A 13558-nucleotide genomic window follows, 5' to 3' on the forward strand; every position below is an offset into this window, starting at 1 on the left:
AATGTCCCTCAGTCATTGTAACCTATTAAGTTTAAAAGTAGTAAAATTTCACATATTAAACCATGGAGATTTGGTTAGAGCACAAAGGCTTTCAGAGATTACTTAAAATGAGTTAACAGTGCAAATACTGGGTTGCTTCATGAGAGTCTTACCATGTGCTTTTCTTCCTCCTTAAAAGAAACATTTTAAAACACTCTCCAGTTTTAACACTAACAAAATATAAATATTTATGAAGGAAAACAAATCCCACAGCATTCCATACAGATTTCCAAACAGTCTGATGATTCACAACAGGCATCCATGATGCCACAATCCATGTCACAAGGGCAGTTACAGTCGTCCCCCATTTCATCTCCACAGCAACAGCAGCAGGCCTCGGAGGCACAGAGGCCACACGATGCTTGTCCCAGGACAATATTGCAGAGGGTCAGGAATTCACAGAACAAGCAGGCCAGGATACAGTGCACACAGCAGTCTTCATTTCAATCAGGAGGAGACCACAGAGTGAGAAAAAGAAGGAACACAAAATATAGAAATCATCAATAGACTGAACAATGTGTTGCTCAAAAGAAGTACTGCAGAGCCCACGGACAGACAGTCCTCGGAGGCTTCTGTGGATTGGAAGCTCAAAAAGGAACTTAAGTTAAAGTACTCAATAATATCGTGTAAAGTGGTACGGTGTAAGATGGTTGCCGGATTTATCCTGGTGATCACGTCTGTAGGAACATAAATGTTGAATAACTATGGTGTATACCTGAAACTAATATAATATTGCATGGTAGCTAAATTTTAATTAAAAAATCTTTTAAAAAATCTTAAATGAGCAATCTTTAGAAGCAGATACTCCATATGAAAAGAAAAGACTGTAGTTGTATATACGAGGTCGAACAACTAGGTTCGCGAACTCATCCTAGAAAAAGTGCTACATACCTCATGGCTGAATATCACTACGGTCACCTTTGCAGTAACTCCCCCTGGGAAGCTATGCACTGATGCCAGTGCCTAGTCCACCCTTCAAAGCAATTTTGGAACTCTTTTTCTGGAATGGCCATCAGAGCTGTCATCGTATTACCCTTGATGTCCTGCATGTCATCAAAATGTCTTCCTTTCAATGTTTCCTTTATCTTTGGGTAAAAAAAAGAAGTCATTGGGGGCCAGATCAGGTGAGTAGGGAGGGTGTTCCAATACAGTTATTTGTTTACTGGCTAAAAACTCCCTCACAGACAGTGCCGTGGGAGCTGGTGCATTGTGGTGATGCAAGAGCCACGAATTGTTGGCGAAAAATTCAGGTCTAACATTTTCACGCAGCCTTTTCAGCACTTCCAAATAGTCAACTTGATTAACTGTTTGTCCAGTTGGTACAAATTCATCATGAATAATGATACCAAAAAAGGTTAGCAACATTGTTGCAACAAGTTCGAGAACTTAATTGTCCGACCTTGTCTGTGTATGTGCAGATGAAGGCTCGATTATCACTTTCTCACACTGTGCCATGGTCCTTGGTCCTAGGGTCCGCTTCTCTATCCTCCTTACGGATCTTCCCTACTTCCTAAAGCTCTCTATAACATAGGATAAAACGATTCCTGACATTGAAGTCCTTCAGAAATTTCCTTTAAATGCTCCACTGATCCGCTCCAAAATTGGAAGGAAAACAATGTAAATGAACATATTCAAAATATTATTGAGTAATTGGATCAATAGTTAAATTGGAATTCATTAAACTGAGATCAGTATGTTTTACTTTACAATAAAACTGATCCAATTTCATGGTCTCAATTTTTTTGGGGTTTCACAAGAATTGAAGAAAAACTGAGACTCTCTGGTCCTACCATTGTTTCTGGAATCCAAGTTCGTCTGCCTATTTCTAACTAAGGATTTGTACCTTAGCAAAAGTGAATGATGACACAGTTACATTGTTTTCCCATTTCCTGTGTGGAGAAGTACTTTACGTTTCCATCATTTGCCAAGACATCTCTAATAATGCTCCTCTAAACAGCAATGTTTAGTAAACTTCATGAGCTGATATCAAAGGGTGAGAAATCAAACAGATTACAATCTATCAGTTTAGTTCACCATATTCTAAACTTCTTTCCTTTAGAATTTTGGGAAGAGAAGAGCAGTTGGAAGAAATTTCTATTTCTGGAGGACGTTAACACATGTCACAAAATCATTTAAGACCAATGTTATTAATACATTTGTCCAATTTCAGAAATATTTGAGACTTTTTACCAGAATTGTTTTTGGGTTTGTGTGTTGTTGTTAGTTGGTTTTGTTTTGTTTTGTTTTTAATACAATGCAAGCTTTAATGAAGGGATTCTGCTTTCAACAATAGCAACAATACAGAACAAACCCCACCTCCACCCCACTGTAACCCACCCTTTGTGTTTCTCTGTATTTGGCTTTAAAACTGAGTGCCTTTGATGGGTTTTCAGTAAGTTATGTGACCTTCCATAATAAACTCCCAACTCCTTGAACACGCCCATTTTTCTATACTCTCTAACTTCACAGAGTCTCTAACTTTGTAAAAGGAGGAAATGCAGAAACACAAAGTCATACTCTACATGCCAGATGGGAAAAATGAGAGAGGGTTAGAAAAGAACTCCAAAGGGAGATTCCAGAGTTGTTTGTATAATTAAAGGCTAAAAGAACACACCAATCTTTCCTTCCACTCTTCTCAGTGCCAAGCCTACTCTCACATACAATGGCCTATGGAACAACTGGAAAAAGTTTGTAGAGTTATGGAGTCGGCAGGTTTTTCTCCATCTTCCCCTAATGTTTTTAGTAGTATCCAATCATATCAGTAGAACACTAAAAGCAGCTACATGAATCCAAGTCTGTAGCCTTGGAAAGTTCTAGGTTTCTAGAGAGTGTCTGTGGTTTCCCTCTTTCTACATTCTTTCTATAACCTTTTATCCTAATTATCTGTCTTACATGTCTCTGTATAGTTGAGCCCCTCCAGGATTATATTACCATGATTTGTGAAATATTTGAAATGTTTTAAAGGGCTAGCTTTATTAGTAGTAGTAGTAGTAGTATTAGTATTATTAAGAAAATAATGTTTAACTAGCAGCAAGCCAGTTCTATTCAATATACCTTCAAACAAATACCCATGTTAACTAATTCTAACATTTTTTACCTTAACTTTCTGTTCCTTTGTGGAATGTTTGTATTTCAAGACTGAACAGGGAAATTTCCAAAAACTCATTTGATACTGAAGAACCCTTAACTGAGTAATCTTAAAATCCTAAGAATAGTTATTGAGTATTAGAGTCTTTATGTATTAATCATAAAATACACCATACACAGAATTATATGTGATGGATCAATCAGTTTCACAGGGGAAAGAATAGTCGTCCCAACCAGCCTTCAAAATAGAGGGTTAGGACGTCTTCAAAGCCTCCATTGGTCCCTCCCTATGTACAGCTTTGTGTCCTTAGATATAATCACTGTCTTGAATATTGAATGAAATTTTCCCTTGCTTTTCACTGTACTTTTTACAACAGTGAATGTGTAAACATCAGTTATAATCAGAAAGAAAACCATACCATAGGAATTACTGAGTAGCTCAACATTATGATTTTCATATTTACCTTGTTGATTCATGCAGCAATAGTTCACCTATTTTCCAGGCATATAGGATTCCATTGATTTACTATACCATAAGTTATCTATTCACACTACTATTTATGAATATTTTGGTCATTTCCAGTGTTTTTGCTATTCCAAACATGACTGTTTGGAACAGTTTTGTGCAAGGCTCCTAGAGCACACGTGCTAAATAACTAGCAGTAAAATGGTTGGGTCACAGGATGTGCATATTTTTAATTTTATTAGGTAACACCAAATTTGTTTCCAAATGATTGCTCCAGAATTTACTCCCAACAACCAAGCATGAGAATGCTCATTACTCCACATTCTCACCAATCTTTGAAATTGTCATACTTGCATATATGCCAATTAATTGAGTGGGAAATGGCATCTCATGGTGGTTTTCCTTTGCATTTACTTATTTACTGTAAGTAAATAAGTTTGGACATCTTTTCATGTTTGTTGACCGTTCATGTTTCTGGTTCTTTGAAATGGCTGGTCAGGGTGTGCATGTTTTCCCCTCACTTTTCTATGGAGTTGGAAAGAGGCAAATCTTATTGATTTGTAGAAATTCTTCATATATTCAAGATACCACTCTTTTGGCTGAGGAAGTGAAATGGCAGATGGACCAGTTTGGCAAATTATTCAGTGAAAAGAAGAGGTGGGTGGCATTAACAAGATGTGGTAGCAAATGAAATAAAAAGTTTTACTGTCTGATTCCAAACAAGAGAGTCTGGCCATGTCTATATGCAGAAAGCGAGAAGAAACCAGTAAGTAATCAGGATGGGGAGACTGAACGTGACTGGTGTGACGTCAACAGCCTTCAGGATGAGGGATGGGAGGAGCATTCCAAACTAAACCTCTCACTGCCACTCACAGGATATGTTCATCTGGGAAGTGAAATCTCTTCCATATCTTAGACAACATCGACAGTTGTCACATAGAAATTAGAAGCCCAAAACCAAGAATACAGTCTCTCCAAACCCTCCTGTTAGCCAACAAGATCTACAAATTATTTTAAGTCTGTTAAATTATCTTTGTATTTTTTAATAAACAAAGAAAAATTTTAAAAAGTCCTTAGCTCTAAGTAGATCAAATACTCTTTTTCTAGCCTATTTTCTACAACATAACGTGATTTCTATAATGAATAGATATGAGTGGTTTCCTATAGAATGCAGAGCCCAGTGTTAATGAAGGAAAAGTATTTATTTGTTGTTGTCAGAATTAAGAAATACGTTATCTCAGGAGAGGAGACGTTTTCATCACTCTTTCATTAAACAACAACAACAATAACAACAGCAAAATTCCTATGTATTAAACTCTGTTTTAAGCTCTTCATAAATATCAATTCATTTAATTCTCATAATATTCCTAAGAAGCAGTGCTGGTATTATCCCCAGTTTACCAATACAGAGAGAGGTACAGAAAATATAGGAAATCTACCCAAGTCCTAGAGGCAGTAAGTGGCAGGGCGCACGCTCTAATTCAGCACGCTGTGTGTGTTGCCACTACAGGGCTGGGTCATCTTTCTGGTGGAAGGTCAGTTATAACCCTAAAAGCCCTGATTTGTTTTGCTGATGTGTCTGTTTTTAGCCTTGAGTCAAGTCCCTTTTCCTTTCTGAGATGATTCTGAATTTCAGTTTTAATGAAAAGTTGATAGTAAATGTTAACCTTCAACAAGTAAGAGCAAAGTTTATGAGTTGGAAAACTGATAAACTGCCAGTCACATTGTTGAAATAGACATAAGAGAGAGAGATGGTGTCTCCATCAAATCTGTGAATTTGAAATATAAAAATTAAAGTCCCTAGTTATATAAACAAGAGCAATGCAGAGATTACATAGAAACTCTAGTGGTAAAACATATGGCAATGACAGAGGTCTCAAAAGAATAAGCTAGGTAAATATTAAAACTTACAAAAATAGACATCCTCTTTAACCATAGGTCGTTCGTAATTTACTAGAAAAACACTTTGGGCTACTCTGAAAAACCAGATCTATTAACAGGCCCCTAAAGAAGCCACAGACCAAAATGCATTTGAGAGATTAAGTGATACTGAATAAGGTGCATTTACAGAGACACCTACCAGAAACTTTCATTTCCTGTACTTTGTAAGCAGACAACTACCTATGTGTAACGAAAAAGAAACAAACAAAAAATGAATCCCTAACACTGTCAAATCAATTTAGTAATCTGAGTTTTATTCCTCTCCAGAAACATTTTTCTTTTCACTTGTGTTCCAGAAAACGTAGTTTGGTTGTGACTTGGGGGTAATGAAAAGGTTAAAACAAACGAAGAAGAAATAGCTTTTACAGTTTCTACCACTACCACCCGCACCACCCCCAGGGGAATCAAGAATCATAAAAAGCATTAAGATGCTGGTTTTATTTGCATCAAAGAGAGGATTATAAGAATTATCAAACTAAGAAGACTTAAATAGAGAAACAAACTTTAAAAAAGATGATGAGTCCTCTGCATCCATGTAGCTCACTGTCAGAAATAATTCTGTTCTTGACGTTTTTAGTTTTTATGGTTTTATTCAGTCATATTTGCAGTTTTTGCCAAAAGAGTTTAACCTTTGAGAAGCTAACTAGATTCCGGGAAGGGTTCCCATTGCAAACTGGGCCCCATTCTGTGTACTCCTGACAGGAGAGACAGCACAAATCTGGCAGCTACTGTACATGAAGGAAAGCAGAGGAGCGTACCAGCAGTGAAGCAGCTCAAGGGCAGCATGAAAGCAAACCTTTAGCAAGTTTGATTTAAAACACAAAGCTACGAATTACTGCGGACAAAATCCCAACCGCAATCTGCGTGTCCTGTAGGAAAGGTCATCAGTGGTAAACCCACGTGTCTGGCATGTCTGGAAACTGTCCAGCTTCCCAATCCCATGAAGGTAACAACAGAAACCCACTTCAGCAGCATCTCAGGTGCCTGGTGAAAATACCTGTGACTGATCCAAGGGGCTCTGTTGTATTTAAAATGAGACTGGAGATTTGATTCTATAAGAACATGGTAGTTTAATAATAAAATTATCCCCGATTGATTTCCCCAATCACACGTAGCCAAAAATACTAGGAAAATAGAGAAAAGCAGTTAGTTACAGTAAGAGGAAACTTGAGTAAGAATCATCAGAAAACTATTTGCACAGTAAACTCGGCTCTGTTCTACACAACTCTCTTATATTTCTTTAGTTTCCTTCTTTTAAGATGTGGTATGACAGGTGCTCTGAATTTCTTGGAACAAAGACACCAAACAGCAGGGTACAGGGGGCACAGAGCAGCGAGTTCTGAGAATTTTTTGAGGAAATGCAGATTTGCATGTGTTTTATCTTGACTAATCTCTAATAACGTTTCCTATGACTTAGAATGCTTGAAAATACTTTCTTAATCAGGTTCATATCACATAAACTATATACGGAGAAGCAGAGGTTCATTATCCTTTTTAACAGGCCAACAGTGTGCCCCAAAGCGATGCAGATTAGAACACGAACAATCAGTTATGTGTGATCAGTAATTTAGGAAATTGCACTGAGCTCACACCTGGTTGTAAAGCTACAGAGAACCCACAGGTGTCCCCTTGTTTTTAGCTGCTAAGGCTCCCATCTGCCCGGTGGGGGTACAAGGGGACGCCTTGGGCAGAGGAGGCCCCATTGGGTGGAGGCGGTCCCCTTCCCAGATAATGCTTTGCTGCGACTGTTCTTCCTGAATTCAAACCAAAAGCAGGCTAGCAGTGGGTTTTGGTAATCCCGAATCACAGCCAGGGTGGCTTAGTATCTGGCCTCTGTGGAAAGCCAGCTGTGAGGGACGAGAGACAGCCGTCTCCAGGGAGTTCTGCCTTTCACAGCGCTGGTGGGGGCAGGAAATGTTTTCTAGCAGGTTCGGGAGCTCAGCTCCAAGTGGCCCCCGTCTCCAAAACAGAGGGCGCCCGGCAGCTGGCCTGCGGCCCCACAGTGACCTGCGCCCGCAGAAACTGGACGCGCACCTCCTGCACAGAACCCGGGAGCACCTGCTCTTCTCCCCTCCAGGCCCTGCGTCTTGGCCAGAGCACAGCCGCTATTTCCCTACTGGAGAAGAAAGTGAGTTACCTAGGGGGGGTAAAAGAAAGACAACTACATGTTCCACAGCAACACCAAGGCAACCACATTTACGGAAACAAAATCTTTACTATTATCTTTCCGCTCCATAAACTCAAAAGAGCCGGGGGAAAACCAGCAGCGTCCTCCCACACCCCACAGCAGGCTCCTCAGTCATTTTCCTACCATGTGTCCAAATTCTGGGATCCATCCTCCTCCTATGGGATGTGCATTCGTATTTCAATTACAGGAAGTGGATGGCACAGAATTTTTGCTTCTCTTATTCCTTTATCCTGCTGTCTGATCTGTGGTCGATTCATTGAATATTCCAAACTCTCAGAGAGGTCTGATCCAGTAACTGTTGGTCCACCACTTAAGGAAGACAACATATAGAGGAGGACACTTTTCCTGGAGCTTTACACAGAATCCTGAGGAGGAGCAAAAGTTCAGTTGGTAGCGGTGTTTATTTAAAACGCTTTACGTGTAGAGTTGGTGTGCAGCGGAGAGGAGGGGAAAGAAAAGCTGAAAAATATTGATGGTGCAAATAAATATTTACATCCGTTTATGGAATCTCTCCAATACTTGATGATCACAAATTTGATAGCTGCTAATAAAGTGCTGTCCCAGTAGGATTACAGCGAGGAGTGAGGCAATGCCTGGAACATTCTCAATAAAGCGTTTACCACGTAAGTACTTACTGAATGTTATGACTGACAGCAATGGCACCCCCACCACCCTTTCTTTCACTCACTCTGATTACCATGCCATCCTAACCTAAGGAGGTTTATAAAAGGCTTGAACTTGAAAAGAGAGAACCGAGAAGGAACTCTGTGAGAATCTGCAGAGCAGTGCAGCAAAAATCTGCCCACAAAGAACGAGTATATCTGGTGTTTGGCTACAGCATATTTAAAAACCATCATTTTTTCCATATTTAAATTACTATCCATTTACCTTCTCAGGAAGCTAGAAAGCAAAACAGTAAGATCCTACTTTATTTGAACCTACGCAATGCTGACTATATTAAGTTGGCCAGTTGAAATATCTCTAATCCAAAAACTTTAATTAATAACAAGGCTGAATATAATTTCTGGATAACAAAGCTACTTTAGGTCTTAAAAGCATTTTCTTAGAAAGAATCAATGTGTAACAGTCTGCTAAAGTTGGTCACAATACTATCTATGGCTAGAACAAAATACAAAAAGGTAAATCCTCTAATTTTGATGAAAACATATATTTGTATAAAAATGATCTAACAAATCTCTCCCAAAAGCTTAATAGTTTTCCTATTTTTATTTTCACAAACATATTTATTTCACAATTCACACTTCAGTTTCACTTCTTATTTGTGCTTGTTTAAATATTGTGCAAGGTATATATTAGGAAAAGAAATCAGTTTTTGTTGTTTTTTAAAAGTCATATAGTACTCACTGGGGTAATCGTGCAAAAGGGGATAATGATGATGATAAAAAAACATCCTTGCCATATTGGATGCTTTTCTATTTATTTTTATTAAGATATATCTTATACCTCATAATATTGTATGTCATTACTTTCAGGTATACTAATAATGATTCAGTATTTATATATACTGTGAAATGACCACCACAATATGTCTCCTGAACATCTGTCATCATATACATAGTTACACATTTTTTTTCTTGTGATAACAACTTTAAAGACCTACTTTCTTAAAAACTTTCAAATATGTAATGCAGTATTATCAACTATACCCATGCTGTACATCACATCCCCATACTTATTTTATAACTGGAAGTTTGTACCTTTTGACACCCTTCACACATTTTGCTACTCAACACAAACCCCATGCTTCTGGCCACTACCAGTCAGTTCTTTGTATCTCTGACCTCATAGTTGGGTTGTTTTGTTTGTTTGTTTGTTTTGTTTTTTAAGATTCCATATATAAGATATTATGGTATTTGTCTTTCTCTGTCTGACTTATTTCACTCAGAATCATGACCACAAGGCCCATGTTGTTGCAGATGGCAGGATTTCTTGTTGTTTTTATGGCTGAATAACACTCCGTTGTATGAATATATATAGAGGGTGCCAAAAGAATGTATACACATTTTAAGAAAGGAAACCTGTATTAAAATTGTAATACTCAATATATACCGATAACAAAAGATGAATACAAGTCACGTTTGACTTCTGCAATTACAAGAGGTGCTCAAAGTGGTTACCATCAGCGTCTAGACACTTCTGATTAAGGCGAACTACTGCTTGAGCAACGTTGACCAAACTGTCCACTTATATACATTTTTTTGGCACCCCCAGTATATGTACCACTTCTTTATTCATTCATTCATCAATGGGCACTTGGTTTGTTCTATATCTTGGTTATTGTAAATAATGCTTCAATGAACAAGGGGGTGCACATATCTTTGAGTTAGTGTTTTCATTTCCTTCAGATAAATACCCAGAAGTAGAATTACTAAATCATAAGGTAGTTGTATTTTTAATTTTTCTAGGAACCTCCATACTGTTTCCCATAGTGGCTGCATCAGTTTACATTCCTGCAAACAGTACACAAGGGTTCCCTTTCTTCCACGTTGCTGAACACTTGTTATTTCTTGTCTTTTCATAATAGCCATTCTGACAGGTGTGAGGTGATATCTCATTGTGGTTTTGATTTGCATTTCCCTTATGATCATTGATGTTTAGCATCTTTTCACATACCTGTTGGCCATCTGTATGTTCTCTTTGGGTAAATGTCTATTCAAATCCTCTGCCCATCTTTTAATTGGACTGTTTGTTTTATTTTTGTTTTTGCTATTGAGTTATAAAGTTCTTTATATATTTTGGATATTAACCCTTTATCGGATTATATGAGTTTCAAATATTTTCTCCCATTCTGTATGTTGCCTTTTCATTGTATTGACAGTTTCCTTTGCTGTGCAGAAGTTTTTTAAATATGATACAGTCCCACTTGTTTATTTTTGCTTTTGTTGCCTTTTATTTTGGTGTCAAATTCAAAAAATCATCACCAAGTCTGTGTTAAGGAGCTTACTGTCTATGTTTTCTTCTGGAAGTTTTACGGTTTCAGGTCTTATGTTCAAGTCTTTAATCTATTTTGAGATAATTTTTGTGTATGCAGTAAGACTGGTCCAGTTTCATTCTTTTTCATGTGGCTATCCCATTTTCCCAACGCTGTTTCTTGAAGTGACTATCCTTTCTCCATTGTTTATTCTTGGCTCCGTCTTAAATTAATTGACCATATATGCATGGGTTTATTTGGGTCTCTCTATTCAGTTCCATTGATCTTTGTGTCTGTTTTTATGCCAAGATCATGCTGTTTTGAGTACTATAGCTTCATAATAAAGTTTGACATCAGGGAGCGTGATATTTCCAGCTTTGCTATTCTTTCTCAAGACTGCTTTGGCTATTTGGGGCCTATAGTGATTCCATAAAAATTTTAGGATTGTTTGTTCTATTTCTGTGAAAAATGCCATTGGAATTTTATAGGGATTGCACTGAACCTGTAGATTGCTTTGGGTAGTACGGACATTTTAGCAATATTAATTATTCTTATCCATGAGTATGAAATATCTGCCCATTTATTTGTGCCATCTTTAATTTCTTTCATCAATGTCTTACAGTTTTCAGAGTATAAGTCATTCATTCCTTGGTTGAAGTAATTTTTAGGTATTTTATTCTTTTCAATGCAACTGTAAATGGAATTTTCTTAATTTTTATTTCCGATATATCATTATTAGAGTATAGAAATGCAACATATTTTTGTATATTTACTGATTTTGTATCCTGCAACTTTACCAAATTCATTTGTTAGTTTTACTAGTGTGTGTCTTTTTTTTTTTTTTTTTTGGTGGAGTCCTTTGGGTTTTTTATACATAATATCTTGTCATCTGCAAATAGTGACAGTTTTACATCATCTTCCTTTTAAATTGGATTGCCTACTTTTTATTTTTCTTGCATAATTGCTCAGGTTAGAACTTCCAATACTATATTGAATAAAAGTGGCAAGAGTGGGCATCTTGTCTACTCCCTGGTCTTGGAAGCTTTCAGCTTTTCACCACTGAGTATGATATTAATTCTGGGTTTGTCATATATGGCCTTTATTATATCGAGATATGTTCCCTCTATACACACTCTGTTTAGAGAGTTTTATTGTTTTTACATCACAAATGGACATTGAATTTTGTCAAATGCTTTTTCTGCATCTGTTGAGATGACCATATGATGTTTATCCTTCATTTTGTTAATGTGGTGTACCACACTGATGGATTAGTGGATGCTGAACCATCCTTGCATCCCTGGAATAAATCCCACTTGATCATGGTGTATGATCCTTTACATGTATTGTTAAATTTGGTTTGATAATATTTTGTTGAAGATTTTTGCATCTATGTTCATCAGGGATATTGGCCTCTAATTTTCTTGTCCTGTGGCATCCTTGTCTAGTGTTGGTATCAGGGTAATGCTGGCCTTGTAAAAAAAATTTAGAAGTGTATCCTCCTCTTCTATATTTTGGTAGAGTTTGAGAAGTATTCCTGTTAATTCTTTAAATGTTTGTTAGAATTCACCAGTGAAGGAAACTTGTCCTGACTTTGTTTATGGGTAGGGTTTTTGATTACTAATTCAATCTCTGTACTAGCAGTTGATCTGTTCAGATTATCTATTTTTTCATGGTTCAGTCTTGGTAGCTTATATGTTTCTAGAAATTTATCAATTTCATTTAGGTTGTCAAATTTGTTGGCATATAATTATTCATAATAATCTCATGATCTTTTTGCATTTCTGTGGTATCAGCTGTAACATCTTGTCTTTCATTTCTAATTTAAAGTCCTCTCTTTTTTTCTTCATGAGTGTAGTTAAAGGTTCTTTTATTTTGTTTATCTTTTCAACAAACCAGCTCGTAGTTTCACTGATCTTTTCTATTGTCATTTAGTCTCTATTTCATTTAGTTTCATTTGATCTTTTTTTTTTTCTCCCTTCTACTAAGTTTGGGCTTCATTTGTTCTTCTATTTTTAGTTCTTGAGGTGTGTGTGCATTTAGGTTTTTTTACTTGAGATTTTTCTTATTTCTTAAGTGGGCATATCACAATGCACTTCCCTTGTAGAACTCCTTTTGCTACATCCCATAAATTTTGATATATTGTATATCCATTTCATTTGTATCAGGGTATTTTTTTATTTCTTCTTTGAACCACTGTTCTGTAGCATGTTTTTAAGTTTCTACATATTTGTGAGTTTTCCAGTTTTGTTTTGTAATTGATTTCTAGTTTTCATACCACTGTGGGCAGAACAGATGCTTGATATGAATTTCAAGCTTCTTAAATTTATTAAGACTTGTTTTGTGGCCTGACATATGATCTATCCTAAATAAATGTTCCATGTGCACTTGAGAAGAAAGTGTGAAAAGATTTAAACTTTCATATGTTGTCCTGTTACTAATTAGTGCCCTTTCTTTTCAGCTTAAAGAAATCCCTTTAACATTGCTTTTGGATGGAATGTTCTGTGTATATCTGGTAAGTCCACCTGTATGTTTAAAGCCAATGTTTCCTGATTTATTTTTTGTCTGGATAATCTATCCATAAATTAAAGTGAGGTATTAAAATCCCCTATTAGTATTGGATTGTTGTCTATTTCTCCCTTGAAGGCTGTTAATATTTGCTTTATTTATTTAGGTGTTCCTCTGTTGGATGCATAAATATTTACAAATGTTATATTATTTTATTGGATTGACCCCTTTATCATTATGTAATGACCTTCTTTGTCTCTTATTGTAGTTTTTGTTTTAAAGTCTATTTTGTTTGATATAAGTATAGCTATCCCAACTGTTCTTTGTTTGTTTGTTTTTTGGTTTCTATTTGCATGAAATATCTTTTTCCTTCCCTTCACATTCAATCTGTGTGTGTCCT

General features: G+C 36.6%; 1 protein-coding gene across 3 annotated transcripts in view; it reads right to left on the bottom strand.

Moving 5' to 3' along the window:
• Positions 1 to 201: 201 nt before the first annotated feature.
• Positions 202 to 13558, bottom strand: part of MDFIC (MyoD family inhibitor domain containing) — an 86839-nt gene continuing 73482 nt past the window's right edge. For all 3 annotated transcript variants that reach the window (XM_033099255.1, XM_033099253.1, XM_033099254.1), the window contains exon 5: positions 202 to 475. In XM_033099255.1, coding sequence (XP_032955146.1) covers positions 228 to 475 — 248 coding nt within the window. In that variant the 3' untranslated portion in view covers positions 202 to 227. The remainder of the gene's footprint in view (positions 476 to 13558) is intronic.

The sequence above is a fragment of the Rhinolophus ferrumequinum genome, chromosome 26 (genome assembly GCF_004115265.2).
Source record: "Rhinolophus ferrumequinum isolate MPI-CBG mRhiFer1 chromosome 26, mRhiFer1_v1.p, whole genome shotgun sequence".
In the NCBI taxonomy this organism is placed as follows: Eukaryota; Metazoa; Chordata; class Mammalia; order Chiroptera; family Rhinolophidae; genus Rhinolophus; species Rhinolophus ferrumequinum.